The 13,332-nt window shown below is 34.2% G+C and overlaps 1 protein-coding gene across 1 annotated transcript in view; it reads right to left on the bottom strand.

The window, feature by feature from the left end:
- LOC6040790 overlaps positions 1-11,750 on the bottom strand; it is a 93,882-nt gene extending 82,132 nt beyond the window's left edge. Inside the window, exon 1 of the mRNA XM_038257272.1 lies at positions 11,176-11,750. Coding sequence (XP_038113200.1) covers positions 11,176-11,532 — 357 coding nt within the window. The 5' untranslated portion in view covers positions 11,533-11,750. The remainder of the gene's footprint in view (positions 1-11,175) is intronic.
- Positions 11,751-13,332: the final 1,582 nt, after the last annotated feature.

Here is a 13,332-nt window from a genome sequence, read left to right as displayed (position 1 = left end):
AGCTAAAATTATTGAATTTAAACTAAAACAAGTAAATCAAAAATGCAGTTAAAAAATCAGCAGCGCTGAAATAAAACATAAAATTAAATCTTAGACATCATCCAAAGCAGACAAAGCATTGCAAAGAGATGTGAATATCTAAAAATTTGTGACAAGGACTAGCTAATGATACATAACAACTCCTTTTGTAACATAAAAAATGTAACCATATTAACTGAAAACTTCTACCATACACATAAAAAATTCCATGGGCATCAAATAATACGTCTTTTTTGAGAACAATTAAACCATTCTTGCACAAAACTGAAAAAGGGTTAGGGACATCAAACATTACTAAAAAGTAACTTGATTAGTGATAAATATATGCTTCACCTAAATTAGGATGGACTACCATAAATTGAAAATAGATTGAGTACGGAGCGAGCTAACCCGATCGGTCGCAGTAGGCACCGAATTATTTTTGTAACAGCTTAGTTACAGCTGCAGCAGTCTCATCTCCTCAAAGTTTGTTGTCTAAATTCAACGTCATGCCGCCATTTTATGAGGGACAAAATTAGTGTACTCCACAACTCAACACGAAATAATAAGAATGCTCTCACCCAAATTCAGTGTCCAATGTGGCTTGCTGAGCAGTTGCATCCGCTCAACCGATGTTGCCTTTCCTCTATGGGCAACAGGCCGGTTGGAAGCCATGCTTCTCCATGACGACCACTGGACGCTTCGGCTCGAAGGTAGCTCGCTTCCACGCCATCTTTTCAACCTTCTTCTCTAGTTTAGTTTTGACACTGACACGACATTTTCCTGATTTTTTCACACAATTGAAATTTTGATTTTTTTTTATCTTGTAGCCACTCGACACACACAATCAAATTAATCTTCTTTTGGCAAGAACACTTGGAAGAGATGGGCCGAAAGCACGAAACCGTGGCCCGGACTTCAAATGATCTTGAACAAAAAGTTCCACCAGAACCGGTGCACTTTTGCTACCACCGTGGTCACTGGCATTCACAGGCACTTCGTTTTTTTCCTTTTAAAAAACTAATATTTCCACAAAAAAATCCCACTAAAAATGACCCCAAACTTTTTTTTAGTTCCTTTACATATAAAAAAAAACAAAACTGAAAAATACGCTTGATGGGACAACATCAACTTTAAGTGAAAAAAAAGTACACTGAAACCCGATTTTTAAAGAAAAATCCTACAACAGAGAATTGATCTAAAGCATGATTCTTTTAAAAATCGCTAATACACTCATTATGAACATTTAAAAAAGTAGGGCTTGATTTGACGTCAACATTATTTTTAATACAAAGCGCAGAAAATTTCACCAAAGTTCCTTTTTAAACATTGAACGAAAATTGTAGCAAATTTTCTCAGCTTTAAATGAAAATATATTTTGCAGTTGTATTTACTTTTTCAAAAAGAAAAAAAAACTTTTTTTCTGAAAATTTTACCCAAACAAACAAATGAAAAGGTGTACTTTATGCAATTTTTAATAAAATATTAAAATCAAAAATATTTATTTCATTCAAAATTCCTATACAGGATTTTTAAACAACATACACTCTAGTTACTCTAAATCTATTTTTAGTCCTCTAAAACAAATAAAGTCAAGTCTCGATTATCGGAAGGTTTCGAAATTTTTTATTTTTGATGGTTTAACTTGAGTATGAAACCTAAACAACTCTCAAATGATTTAGAAGTTTTAAATACAAGATGGCGCCCAAAATGGCGGTGATGAATATTGAAAATATGAATTTATTAAGGCAATCAACCATTTAAATTTGATTAAAATGGGGTCGCAGAATCCGAAATTGATGTTTAGAATAAAAAAACATGATTTTTTGCTCATGATTCGATTCCAAATAATGAATCGTAACAAAATCAAAAATGTTAGAATATGTTTTTAAGAATTTATTTCAAATAACGGAAATAAAGTTAGTTAAAAAACGAAATAAAATATTTCCTGGTGTATTTTTTCTTAAATATCCCAACCAAATTAAGAATCATACCTACAACTTTGCCAAAAACACACAAAATCGATCGGAAAATCCATTTTTAAGGTGAGCAATTCTCTACGATATCGGTCTGTTTTCTTAAATTTTAATTTTTGTATTTTTTAATCTGACTGAAACTTTTTTGGTGCCTTCGGTATGTCCAAAGAAGCCATTTTACATCATAAGTTTGTCCATATAATTTTCCATACAAATTTGGCAGCTGTCCATACAAAAATGATGTATGAACATTAAAAAATCTGTATTTTTTGAAGGAATTTTTTGATCGATTTGGTGTCTTTGGCAAAGTTGTAGGTATGGATATGGACTACACTGAAAACAAAATGATACACGGTAAAAAAAATGTGGTGATTTTTTATTTAACTTTTTGTCACTAAAACTTGATTTGCAAAAAAACACATTTTTTTTTTTTTATTTTTTGATATGGTTAGGAGGACATCAAATGCCAACTTTTCAGAAATTTCCAGGTTGTGCAAAACATTTTGAGCGAGTAATGATTTTTTGAATCTATACTGATTTTTTTCAAAAAATCGATAAATTGGTCGCAAAAATTTTTCAACTTTAATTTTTGATGTAAAATTAAATTTGCAATCAAAAAGTTCTTCTTTGAAATTTTGATAAAGTGCACCGTTTTCAAGTTAAATCCATTTTTAGGTGGCTTTTTTGAAAATATTCGCAGTTTTTCATTTTTTAAAATTAGTGCACATGTTTGCCCACTTTTAAAAGAAATGTTTTTGAAAAGCTGAGAAAATTCTCTATATTTTGCACATTTGAACTTTGTTGATACGACCTTTTGTTGCTGAGATATTGCCATGCAAAGATTAAAAAACAGGAAAATTTATGTTTTCTAAGTCTCACCCAAACAACCCACCATTTTCGAATGTCGATATCTCAGCAACTATAGGTCCGATTTACAATGATTAAATATGAAACATTTGTGAAATTTTCCGACTTTTTTCAAAAAAAATATTTTCAAAATTTTTAAACCGAGACTAACATTTTCAAAGGGCGAAATATTGAATGTTTGGCACGTTTGAAATGGTAGTCTTGATATTAAATTTTTAAATTTTTTTTTCGAAAATATCACAAAATTTCACGAATGTTTCATGTTTTAACATTGTAAATCGGACCTATAGTTGCTGAGATATCGACATTCGAAAATGGTGGGTTGTTTGGGTGAGACTTAGAAAACATAAATTTTCCTGTTTTTTAACCTTTGCATGGCAATGTCTCAGCAACTATGGGTCAACAATGTTCAATAAAGCGAAATATAGAGAATTTTCTCAGACTTTCAAAAATATTTTTTTTAAAGTGGGCAAACATGGGCACTTATTTAAAAAAAAATGAAAAAATACGACTATTTTCAAAAAGTTACCTAAACATGGTTTTAACTTGAAAACGGTGCACTTTATCAAAATTCACTTAAGTACTTTTTGATTGCAAATTCGATTTTACATCGAAAAATTAGGTTAAAAATTTTTTGCGTCCAATTTTTCGATTTTTTTGAAAAAATCAGTATTGATTCAAAAATTCATAACTCGCTCAAGGGACCATCCATAAACCACGTGGACACTTTTGGGGGTTATGGTGATTGTCCACGCTCCATACAAAAAAGATTTTTTTTTGTATGGAGAATTGTCCACGAAGGGGGGGGGGGTACGAGATTCCCAAAAAAAGTGTCCACGTGGTTTATGAATGGTCCCCAAAGATTTTTTGCACAATCTGGAAATTTCTGAAAAGTTGGCATTTGATGTACTCTAAAACATATCAAAAATAAAAAAAAATTAAAATAGTGTTTTTTTTTTGCAAATCAAGTGTTAGTGACAAAAACTTGAATAAGAAATCACAATTTTTTTGTTTTACCGTGTATCATTTTTTTTTCAGTGTAACCCATGTCAATACCTACACCTTTGCCGAAGACACCAAATCGATCAAAAAATTCCTTCAAAAGATACAGATTTTTAAATTTTCATACATCATTTTTGTATGGCTAGCTGCCAAATTTGTATGGAAAATTATAAGGAAAAACTAATGATGCGAAATGGCTTCTTTGGGCATACCGAAGGCACAAAAAAAGTTTCAGTCGGATTAAAAAATACAAAAAAAAAATCGGGTGACCGAAATCTGAGAGAACTGCTCAGGTACAGATTGACAAAATACAAAGGCAGAGAAAATATACCTATTTTCGTCACACTAAGCTATTCGACCTATTCTCATCCCTTTTTCAGTTTCCGCTATTCAAACAACATTTTCAGACACATCAACAATAGAGAGTTGCTTGCTCACATTTATTTGAGTTGTTTATAACTTTGAAATAGTCAACACACTTTATAGAAGCTGTAATTCATGACCAACGTTTTGAAAAGCTGATAATATAAATAAACCGAGAAAGGGTATGTTTCCGCTAAACGGTTTACGAAAAAGTAAAGAATTTTTATGAAAACCTTTTATGAATGACCATTCCATGCAAACATGCACAAGATTTACGTTGTTGACCCAAATTTAGTATGAATACAATAACAAACTGGATAAAAAAAATCGATCCCACCATTAAGCTTCCTTTCATGTCATGCCTGATCAGTTTGCAACATTTTTTGGTCATTGAGAATCAGTCCATTTAGAACATTCCAACGTGTATCGGCTAACGGAAATCTTTATTTATGTGCGCTACTTTGAAATTTTCGGCACGCTATTTGGATCGCCAAACCACCTTGCATGCTTAATCAACCGAACCCACATGAGCCAACACAGTCGAGCATTCTTAGACATTCAATGAAATCTTGTATTTTTATTGTGTATTTTTTCGACCACGTTCAATCCATTCACGTTGCTTTCAATTTGCTCATCACTTGTCAACTTTATAATTGCAAGTTTCACAAACACCTTGCATCGACCGGAAAGCAGAAGTTCAACTCCGGGTACAACTCCAAGTGTGTTGGAATAGAGCCAAAACCAGAAGTGAAAATTAAACCCGTCACCAGCAGCGATAACTTAGTTTTAAAACGAAATAAAACTTTGTCCTAAGGTACGGATCTGGCCGCGTGCTCGGCAGTCTTATCTATTTTTCAGGTTTGTCCCACTGTACGCGGTTGGTCTTTTTGTAAGGGGTTACGTACTTTCGGTTTGTTTTTATTTTAACGGGAGTGTGTCCTTTTTAAATATTGACAAACAAATCACCAGCCTTCAATTTATGTGATGTTTGAAAGGAAAATGTAATTGAAACAAACCAGATTTTTGAAATTATTGAAATCAAATTGCAAAAAGAAGCTCATGTTATATCATCTTTGATCGGAAGGCACGCCTACGGGTAAGTTCACTACGTTTTTTTCAAAAGCGGGCGTTGTTTTTTTGAAAATGCATCAAGTTAAAAAAATAGCGACCAGCATCTCTCCTAAAGCATTGCAGTTTGGGAGGCACATTGATTCAAAATTAATTTAGAAAAAGCTTAAGTTAAGTTACGTAACCCCTTGAAGCCCACCGCTGTGGCCAGATTGCGTTCCATCGAGTTTGTTCGAGTTCAACTTTTGTGGTTTACGGTAATTCTACCCTCCACTCGTTCGGACCTGCTCGACTATCAACCTTGTACGTGCTCTCCAAAACTGATCCTCCCCGCGCACCACCGAAGGAAACTAGAACAAACCGCGCAGTCCAACCGATCCATCTTGAACTCACCACGGTCGCTGTGTGTTGCGGGACAAGTTTGTCCACCTGGTATTCCTCCGATTCTGATTTCTTCTCTTGTTTCTCATTTCATCCGAATGGTGCTGCTGCTAATCGTTGACCGTTTTGGTCGCTTGTCGCGCGAGCAAGAATGATGGCGAGCGCGCAAGTCAACGGCACCAGAAACGGCAACGCAACGACTGTTCAACGACGAACGAAGAGAGATCCGTAGCACGCGTCAGGTGTTGTCATTGACCCCTAATTTAACTGTATCAGATGTATGTGATGATATGGGATTTCCTTTTTTTATGATACCATAACAGAGATCTCCACGTGCTCTCCAACAAGTGCCATAATTGGCGTTATCGTGTCATGGAATGGAAGTGCGATTGAACAAAATAATAATTGTAATTTTCTGGCTATGTCTTGTATTTTTTTATAAAAAGTTATGTTAATATTGTTCAACAATTATTCGAATATTATGTTTCAAGTAAAACAGTTATATTTTTTAAATTATGTATGTATGTCAGGAAAAAAAGAATGGGGGTTTCAAGTTCAATATTATAAAAGGCAAAAACTACAAAGAACAACAACTTGTTGTTGAACAATTCTCCACGAAATTAGCATGCTTTTCAAGTTTTAATTTTTTTTATTCTGGGTAAAACTAGTTGGGTGCATTCCATGTGCCCGAAGAAGCCATTTTGCGTCATCAGTTTGTTTTCCATACAAATTTGGCAGCCCTCCAAACAAAAGTTGTATGTAAAATTTTTTTTTTTATTGATTTGGTGTCTCCGACAAAGTCTTAGATATTGATGAAGACTTCAGTTAGATAAATTGATGCAAGGAAATAAAATTGGCGATTTTCAGAATCACATTTTGTCACTAAAAATGATTTCTTAAAAAACACTATTTTCATTTATTTATTTATTTTCAGGAGACAAAAAATCCATTTTTTTTTTTTGAAAGTTCTACAAACAAGTTTCATTTAAGTCAGAATAAACTCCAAAATGAACTATTCGTAATTCGTTGCTAGATTTAGCATTCATGTGGTTTGACAATAGTTTTTTGATCAAAATGTGAACAATTGACCAAATTTTATAACACTTGTTCAATAATTGACGTATAAAAAGGCTTGTGCAGCAATTGTTCAACAAAAAAAATCGATGTTTGACTTGCTTCTTAAGGTGTTCTGATCAGCCAAAAAAAATCAAGATCAACCCTATGATTTCAAAGGGGATAAAATAATGAATATAAAGTTATTTTTAGACCTTTTTTCTTTTATAATCTAAATCCAGCCATCCATTAGGAAGCATCCTGAAGAATGCCTGGGCGATTACTTCTAACATCCTTCTTTTCTAAACGGCCAGGCCAGCTGCGTAAAGTTAACCGCTAAGATGATTCGTTGAGGAGCAATTCTCTCAGATTTCGGTCATTAGCTTAGCTTAGCTTAGCTTGGTTGACCGTACTCTAGCCGAGCATAAAGCTCGCAATAGCTAGGTTGGCGCCGATAAGGAAAATAAATGCGTCAGGAATGTGCCGAATGACACATCACCACTCATTTGTCCTTTTGGTCAACTCCTCACGATCAACGGGGGAGGTGGGGAGGGATTTGATGATTGGATACCCTATAGAGATGCCTAAGAACTTAGACGACCTCCAAGATATCCGGATTTGGAAGGGAAAGGGTTTGATGGGATACTTCACCGACGAATGAAGTAATGGGCATTGGTTGATAAATATTATGAACATTAAAATGCAGTAATATAATAAGATATAAATTAGAACGCTCTCACCAAATTCAGTTCCAGGATCATCCAACCAGCTCCCGACTGCGATGTAAACCTCTTCAATTATAATGACCAATCACCCCATGCACACAAACAGCGACACAAAAGAGACGAAAATCATCACGAAAAAAACAGGACTGCGCGTCCCTAGAAGCACTGCACTTATGATCATTCTCTCAGATTTCGGTCATTCGATTTTTTGTATTTTTTAATCCGACTAAAACTTTTTTGGTGCCTTCGGTATGCCCAAAGAAGCCATTTTGCACCATTAGTTTGTCCATATAATTTTCCATACAAATTTGGCAGCTGGCCATACAAAAATAATGTATGAAAATTCAAAAATCTGTATCTTTTGAAGGAATTTTTTGATCGATTTGGTGTCTTCGGCAAAGTTGTAGGTATGGATATGGACTATACTGAAAAAAATGATGCACGGTAAGAAACATTTTGGGGATTTTTTATTTAACTTAAATAGCAAAAAAACACATTTTTTATTTTTTTTTTATTTTTTGATATGTTTTAGAGGACATCAAATGCCAACTTTTCAGAAATTTCCAGGTTGTGCAAAAATCATTGACCGAGTTATAAATTTTTTAATCAATACTGATTTTTTCAAAAAAATCGAAAAATTGGTAGCAAAAATTTTTCAACTTCATTTTTCGATGTGAAATCAAATTTGCAATCAAAAAGTACTCTAGTAAAATTTTGATAAAGTGCACCGTTTTCAAGTTAAATCCATTTTTAGGTAACTTTTGTGAAAATAGTCGCAGTTTTTAATTTTTTTAAATTAGTGTAAATGTTTGCCCACTTTTGAAAAAAATATTTTTGAAAAGCTAAGAAAATTTTCTATATTTTGCATTTTTGAATTTTGTTGATACGACCCTTAGTTGCTGAGATATTGCCATGCAAAGGTTTAAAAACAGGAAAATTGATGTTTTCTAAGTCCCACCCAAACAGCACACCATTTTCTAATGTCGATATCTCAGCAACTAATGGTCCGATTCTCAATGCTAAAATATGAAACATTCGTGAAATTTTCCGATCTTTTCGAAAAAAATATTTTCAAAATTTTTAAATCAAGACTAACATTTCAAAAGGGCCAAACATTCAATATTACGCCCTTTTAAAATGTTTTTTTCGAAAAAATCGGAAAATTTTACGTATGTTTCATATTTTAACATTGAAAATCGGACCAATAGTTGCTGAGATATTGACTTTGGAAAATGGTGTGTTGTTTGGGTGGGACTTAGAAAACATCAATTTTCCTGTTTTTAACCTTTGCATGGCAATATCTCAGCAACTAAGGGTCGTATCAACAAAGTTCTAAAGCAAAATATAGAGAAATTTCTCAACTTTTCAAAAAAAAAATCAAAAGTGGGCAAACATGTACACTAATTTTAAAAAATGAAAAACTGCGACTATTTTCAAAAAAGTCACCTAAAAATGGATTTAACTAGAAATCGGTGCACTTTATCAAAATTTCACTAGAGTACTTTTTGATTGCAAATTTGATTTTACATCGAAAAATTAGGTTAAAAATTTTTTGCGTCCAATTTTTCGATTTTTTTGAAAAAATCAGTATTGATTCAAAAATTCATAACTCGCTCAAAGATTTTTTGCATAACCTGGAAATTTCTGAAAAGTTGGCATTTGATATCCTCTAAAACATATAAAAAAATAAAAAAAATAAAAAAAGTGTTTTTTTGCAAATCAAGTTTTAGTGACAAAAAGCTAAATTAAAAATCACCAAATTTTTTTTACCGTGCATATTTTTTTTCAGTGTAGTCCATATCCCTACCTACAACTTTGCCGAAGACACCAAATCGATCAAAAAATTCCTTCAAAAGATACAGATTTTTGAATTTTCATACATCATTTTTGTATGGCCAGCTGCCAAATTTGTATGGAAAATTATATGGACAAACTAATAGTGCAAAATGGCTTCTTTGGGCATACCGAAGACACCAAAAAAGTTTCAGTCGGATTAAAAAATACAAAAATTAAAATTTAAGAAAAAAGACGGATTTCGTAGAGAATTGCTCTGAGGTGGATTGTTCAAACATTAGCAGGTATAGCTACAACTTTGCCGAGAAACCAATTCGAAAAAAACCTTCAAAGGATAGAGATGATTCAAACTGGCTTCTTTGGCATTCGAAATGCACCCAAAAAGTTTCAACCACATTAAAAAATGTTAAAAAATTTTGGCTGAAATCTAGGAGGACAAATAATTTGTTTTCATCAAGAGATAATTGAACATCAAATTTCAGCTCCAACCACACAAACACACACTGGATTTGTTTTTGATAATTTGAAAAATGTATCCTACCTGAACCAAGGTCCAAAGTCCCTCAAGGCCCACACGAAACGTATCGAAATGCGAATGGCAGGACGTCGAAAGGCCCCTTTTTGGCACATTTTTCCCTCCCCAGTGGACCTGGTTAAAAATTCTATAAATTTTCTATTCTCCATTCGAATTTGTTTGGTGCCAGCACATTTTGCATAACGATTAGGGTTTGTTTCCCATTATTGGACTAGTAGTAATTCGTTTATATTTTAAATGTAATCAGAAATGTTAATGAAAAATCGCTTAAAATCATATTTTTTATAATACTAAAATATTATACTACGCTCTTGATGTCTGAAAAAGCAGTTTTCTAAACAGCGGGAAGGTTCAACAGAGGACATAATACCTTTTTTCTAATCTCACTTGGGAGTTATTTTTTGCTACCTTCCCCATCAAGCAAAGCATTTTTTTCGACCTTCCAGGGGCGATATTTGGCGATTTGGCGAGCATTTTTGATTGGACACAATATCACTTTTTCCGGATCTGCGCTCTCACGAATGAATTGGAAGCTAAACTTTTCCCCCGTTTTAGCGCAGTGGAACGGATTTTGCGTTATTTAGTGCAAACATTTTACGCTTTGTTAATTCAATTTGTCGAAGGGGGGCAGCACTTTTGTCAACTGACACAGGATGTGTACGTTTATGCGAATAGTGAGATATTGTTTTACTCATCGAACCGATCGCCGCACCTGGGAATCCCGAGCTCTGTTTGACGACAGATTGATTGGGATTGGAATAATAAACAAAGTGCATTTTGGCTGCCAGCAGGTGTGTGCCAAGTGTGGTGGCAAAAGCATCCGGTCAGGCAAATATGTAGCAATTTGTGATACAAATGTCCTTCTCGATTGATTGGTCAATTGGAAAATATTTGACACTTTTCTGATTTTGATTAACAATTGAGATATTGTATATATTTGATGATTAGATGATGCCTACTAGAAAAACAATCCATGGAAGTTGAACAATTTTAACAATCAATTTTCTTCAAATTTTCAAATAATGAAATAACTTTTAACTTTGCCTTGGCTATGCATTTTTTTAAACTTAAGATTAATGCATATGAATGTATCTAAAATTAAGGAAAACAAAAAACAACGTGACGTGAACAAAAGATTCTAAAAATAATTGTCTGAGCTCAAGAAAAATTAAAAAAAAACCTTTTATTTGAAAACAATTCAGAAATATCCTAGATTGCTCTAAGAAAAACGCAAAAATGTCGCAGGTAGTTATGTTACAAACATGACCATTTTGACAAAGAACATTAAGAAAAAACAAAAACTGCTGGAAACTCACATAATACCATTAAAAAAAACTCAAGATTAATTGTTGCTTAACCGTAAGCCATCATTCTCCACCAAGTCAATACTCACAATATCGTTAAGCATATCCGCCAGCAGGATGATCTTCAGCTTTGACATCTTCGTCCGGTACACGTTCTTCTCGCTGGAATCCGCTCTCGTCAACATTCCACCACCGCTCTGGATGGACCTTGGCCTCGGCAGCAGCACTTGGTTCGTGCCGTTCCTGGCCCCCGCCGTTGGCCTTTTCAGCACTAGCACTGCACCGCCACTGTTGGCCACTTCCACGACACCCCCACCAGCAACATCCCCGGCGTACGACACCACCGTGGGACTGGCCACTGTCCCGGCGTGCACCGCCGTCCCGACAATGACGGTGGCCACACTTAAAATCACTAATAATCGCATTATCACTGGTTGAATTTGCATCTCATTTGAATTCTTGATGGCGCACAAGCACTCGTTCTTTATTTCTTCGTTTGTTGATTTTTAACTTTGTTATCGTAGAAGAGAGGAGCTTCCGAGAGTTTAGCGAAGTCACTTACTGTGTCCTATTCTTGATCCATGAAAAATTGCAATCCCTTTTTTTAATTAAAAGGGTCAGTACCAACAACCTTCAATTTTGACGAAAATAGGTCTAAAATAGATTCTTTTATCCTAGAAGGACGAAAGACTTGGAGTGGCTGCAAAAAACTGGGACAAAACGGTGGTGCAACGGTGCAATGGACGAAATTCATTCCACGTTTTCTGGACGACACTGGACCACAGTGGGTGGACAGTTGCAGTGGTTTTGTGGTACGAAAGTTAAGTTTACTTTTTTGTCAATCACGGAATGGCCTTTTTTCAGAGGCATTGCTAAACAAAACCACGTCTAAGCTGAGATTTAAGCAAGAATGAAAACGGTCGTTTAATGACTGCGATTGAGCCAGTTTTTGACTGTGATTTTGTGAATTTCAGGCAGTCAATTATTGCTTCACAAAATTATTCAACTTTTGAGATCAAAAAATACTTCAATACATTCAAGGCACCATATGCTGATTCATCTTGATGCAACAATTCGTATAATTGATCTTAGCACAGAGCATTTTAGAGGGGTAATCATTTTTCTTTAATGATTGATGGCTTCACCTTAATTGAAAAAAAAATACAAACATGATAAGGAAACTTTCCAATTATTTGCATGCAAAATTGCGGACGAAAACAAAAATAATAGCAAAAGAAAACTTTTTGCGGTACTTCATATCGAAAATTTTCTGAAATTAAAAGTATTTTTGTATAAACCCAAACATGCTTTACGCTGATTGCACTTAAATTTACATTTAAATTTTGAAGTTTTTTGAGAAAAATATTTTTTCCACCTGTTTTTTCGAGCCGATTTAGAAGGTAAAGCTCATGTTGGCTAGAATCCATCCTATTCATCATCGATCTGAGCTAAGCCGCATTGCTCTCTGAATGTGCTTGATTTGACTTCCACAAATTTGAAATATTTTGTTTGCACAAGAACTGTATAATTTTGTATGGCTTTACTCACAAAGCTGACCTACATGAATTTCTACGATGAAACTTTTTTTTAAACTAGCTAAAACAACGATTTATATTAAAGTAGGTATCGGGTTTTTTCATTTGAGTTTAAATTTTTTTAATAAATGCTGATAGATTTGGTCAATGGAGATGCTTCACCCTTCAATTTGCTGTATTTTTTTGCTCTTCAGGAGCCTTGTTGAATTTTGGGATTTTATTGAAATTGGCCCTCAAGACATTTTAAGATTTTTGAAGGCTCATAGTTGGCCCAGATGCTAGTTTTATATGTCCAAACAACCCCTGAAAATTTCAGGCAGAACGGTGAGGTCTTAACAACGTCCTGTTCGTGGAATCGCTCTAAAAATATGTTCAGTTAACACTACTATCCTCAATTAGAAAAAAAAAAATTTCTGATGCTACGGAAAAATATGGCCGGGAATTAAAAAAAATCCACTCTTCAGTTTGAACCAGCTTTCTGTAAAAAAAAACGTTACTAAATCCACCATTAGGTGGTTGGTGCCTTCTTCACATTTTGAGTGTAATGCTAGGTAATATCTGAGATCCGGCCTCTAAAAAGTTCATAAATAACACTTAAGTGCTTATAACTTTTGATAGAGTTGTCAGATCTGCAATCTATTGAATTCGTCGAAAAGGTCTTTCGAATACCTTTCTAAAAATGTATAACATGTAGAGCATCCAATTTCCCGT

This window comes from Culex quinquefasciatus, chromosome 2 (assembly GCF_015732765.1).
Source record: "Culex quinquefasciatus strain JHB chromosome 2, VPISU_Cqui_1.0_pri_paternal, whole genome shotgun sequence".
NCBI lineage: Eukaryota > Metazoa > Arthropoda > Insecta > Diptera > Culicidae > Culex > Culex quinquefasciatus.
The sequence above is the reverse complement of the archived record's forward strand: the minus strand, read 5'-3'. Positions and strand labels throughout refer to the sequence as shown.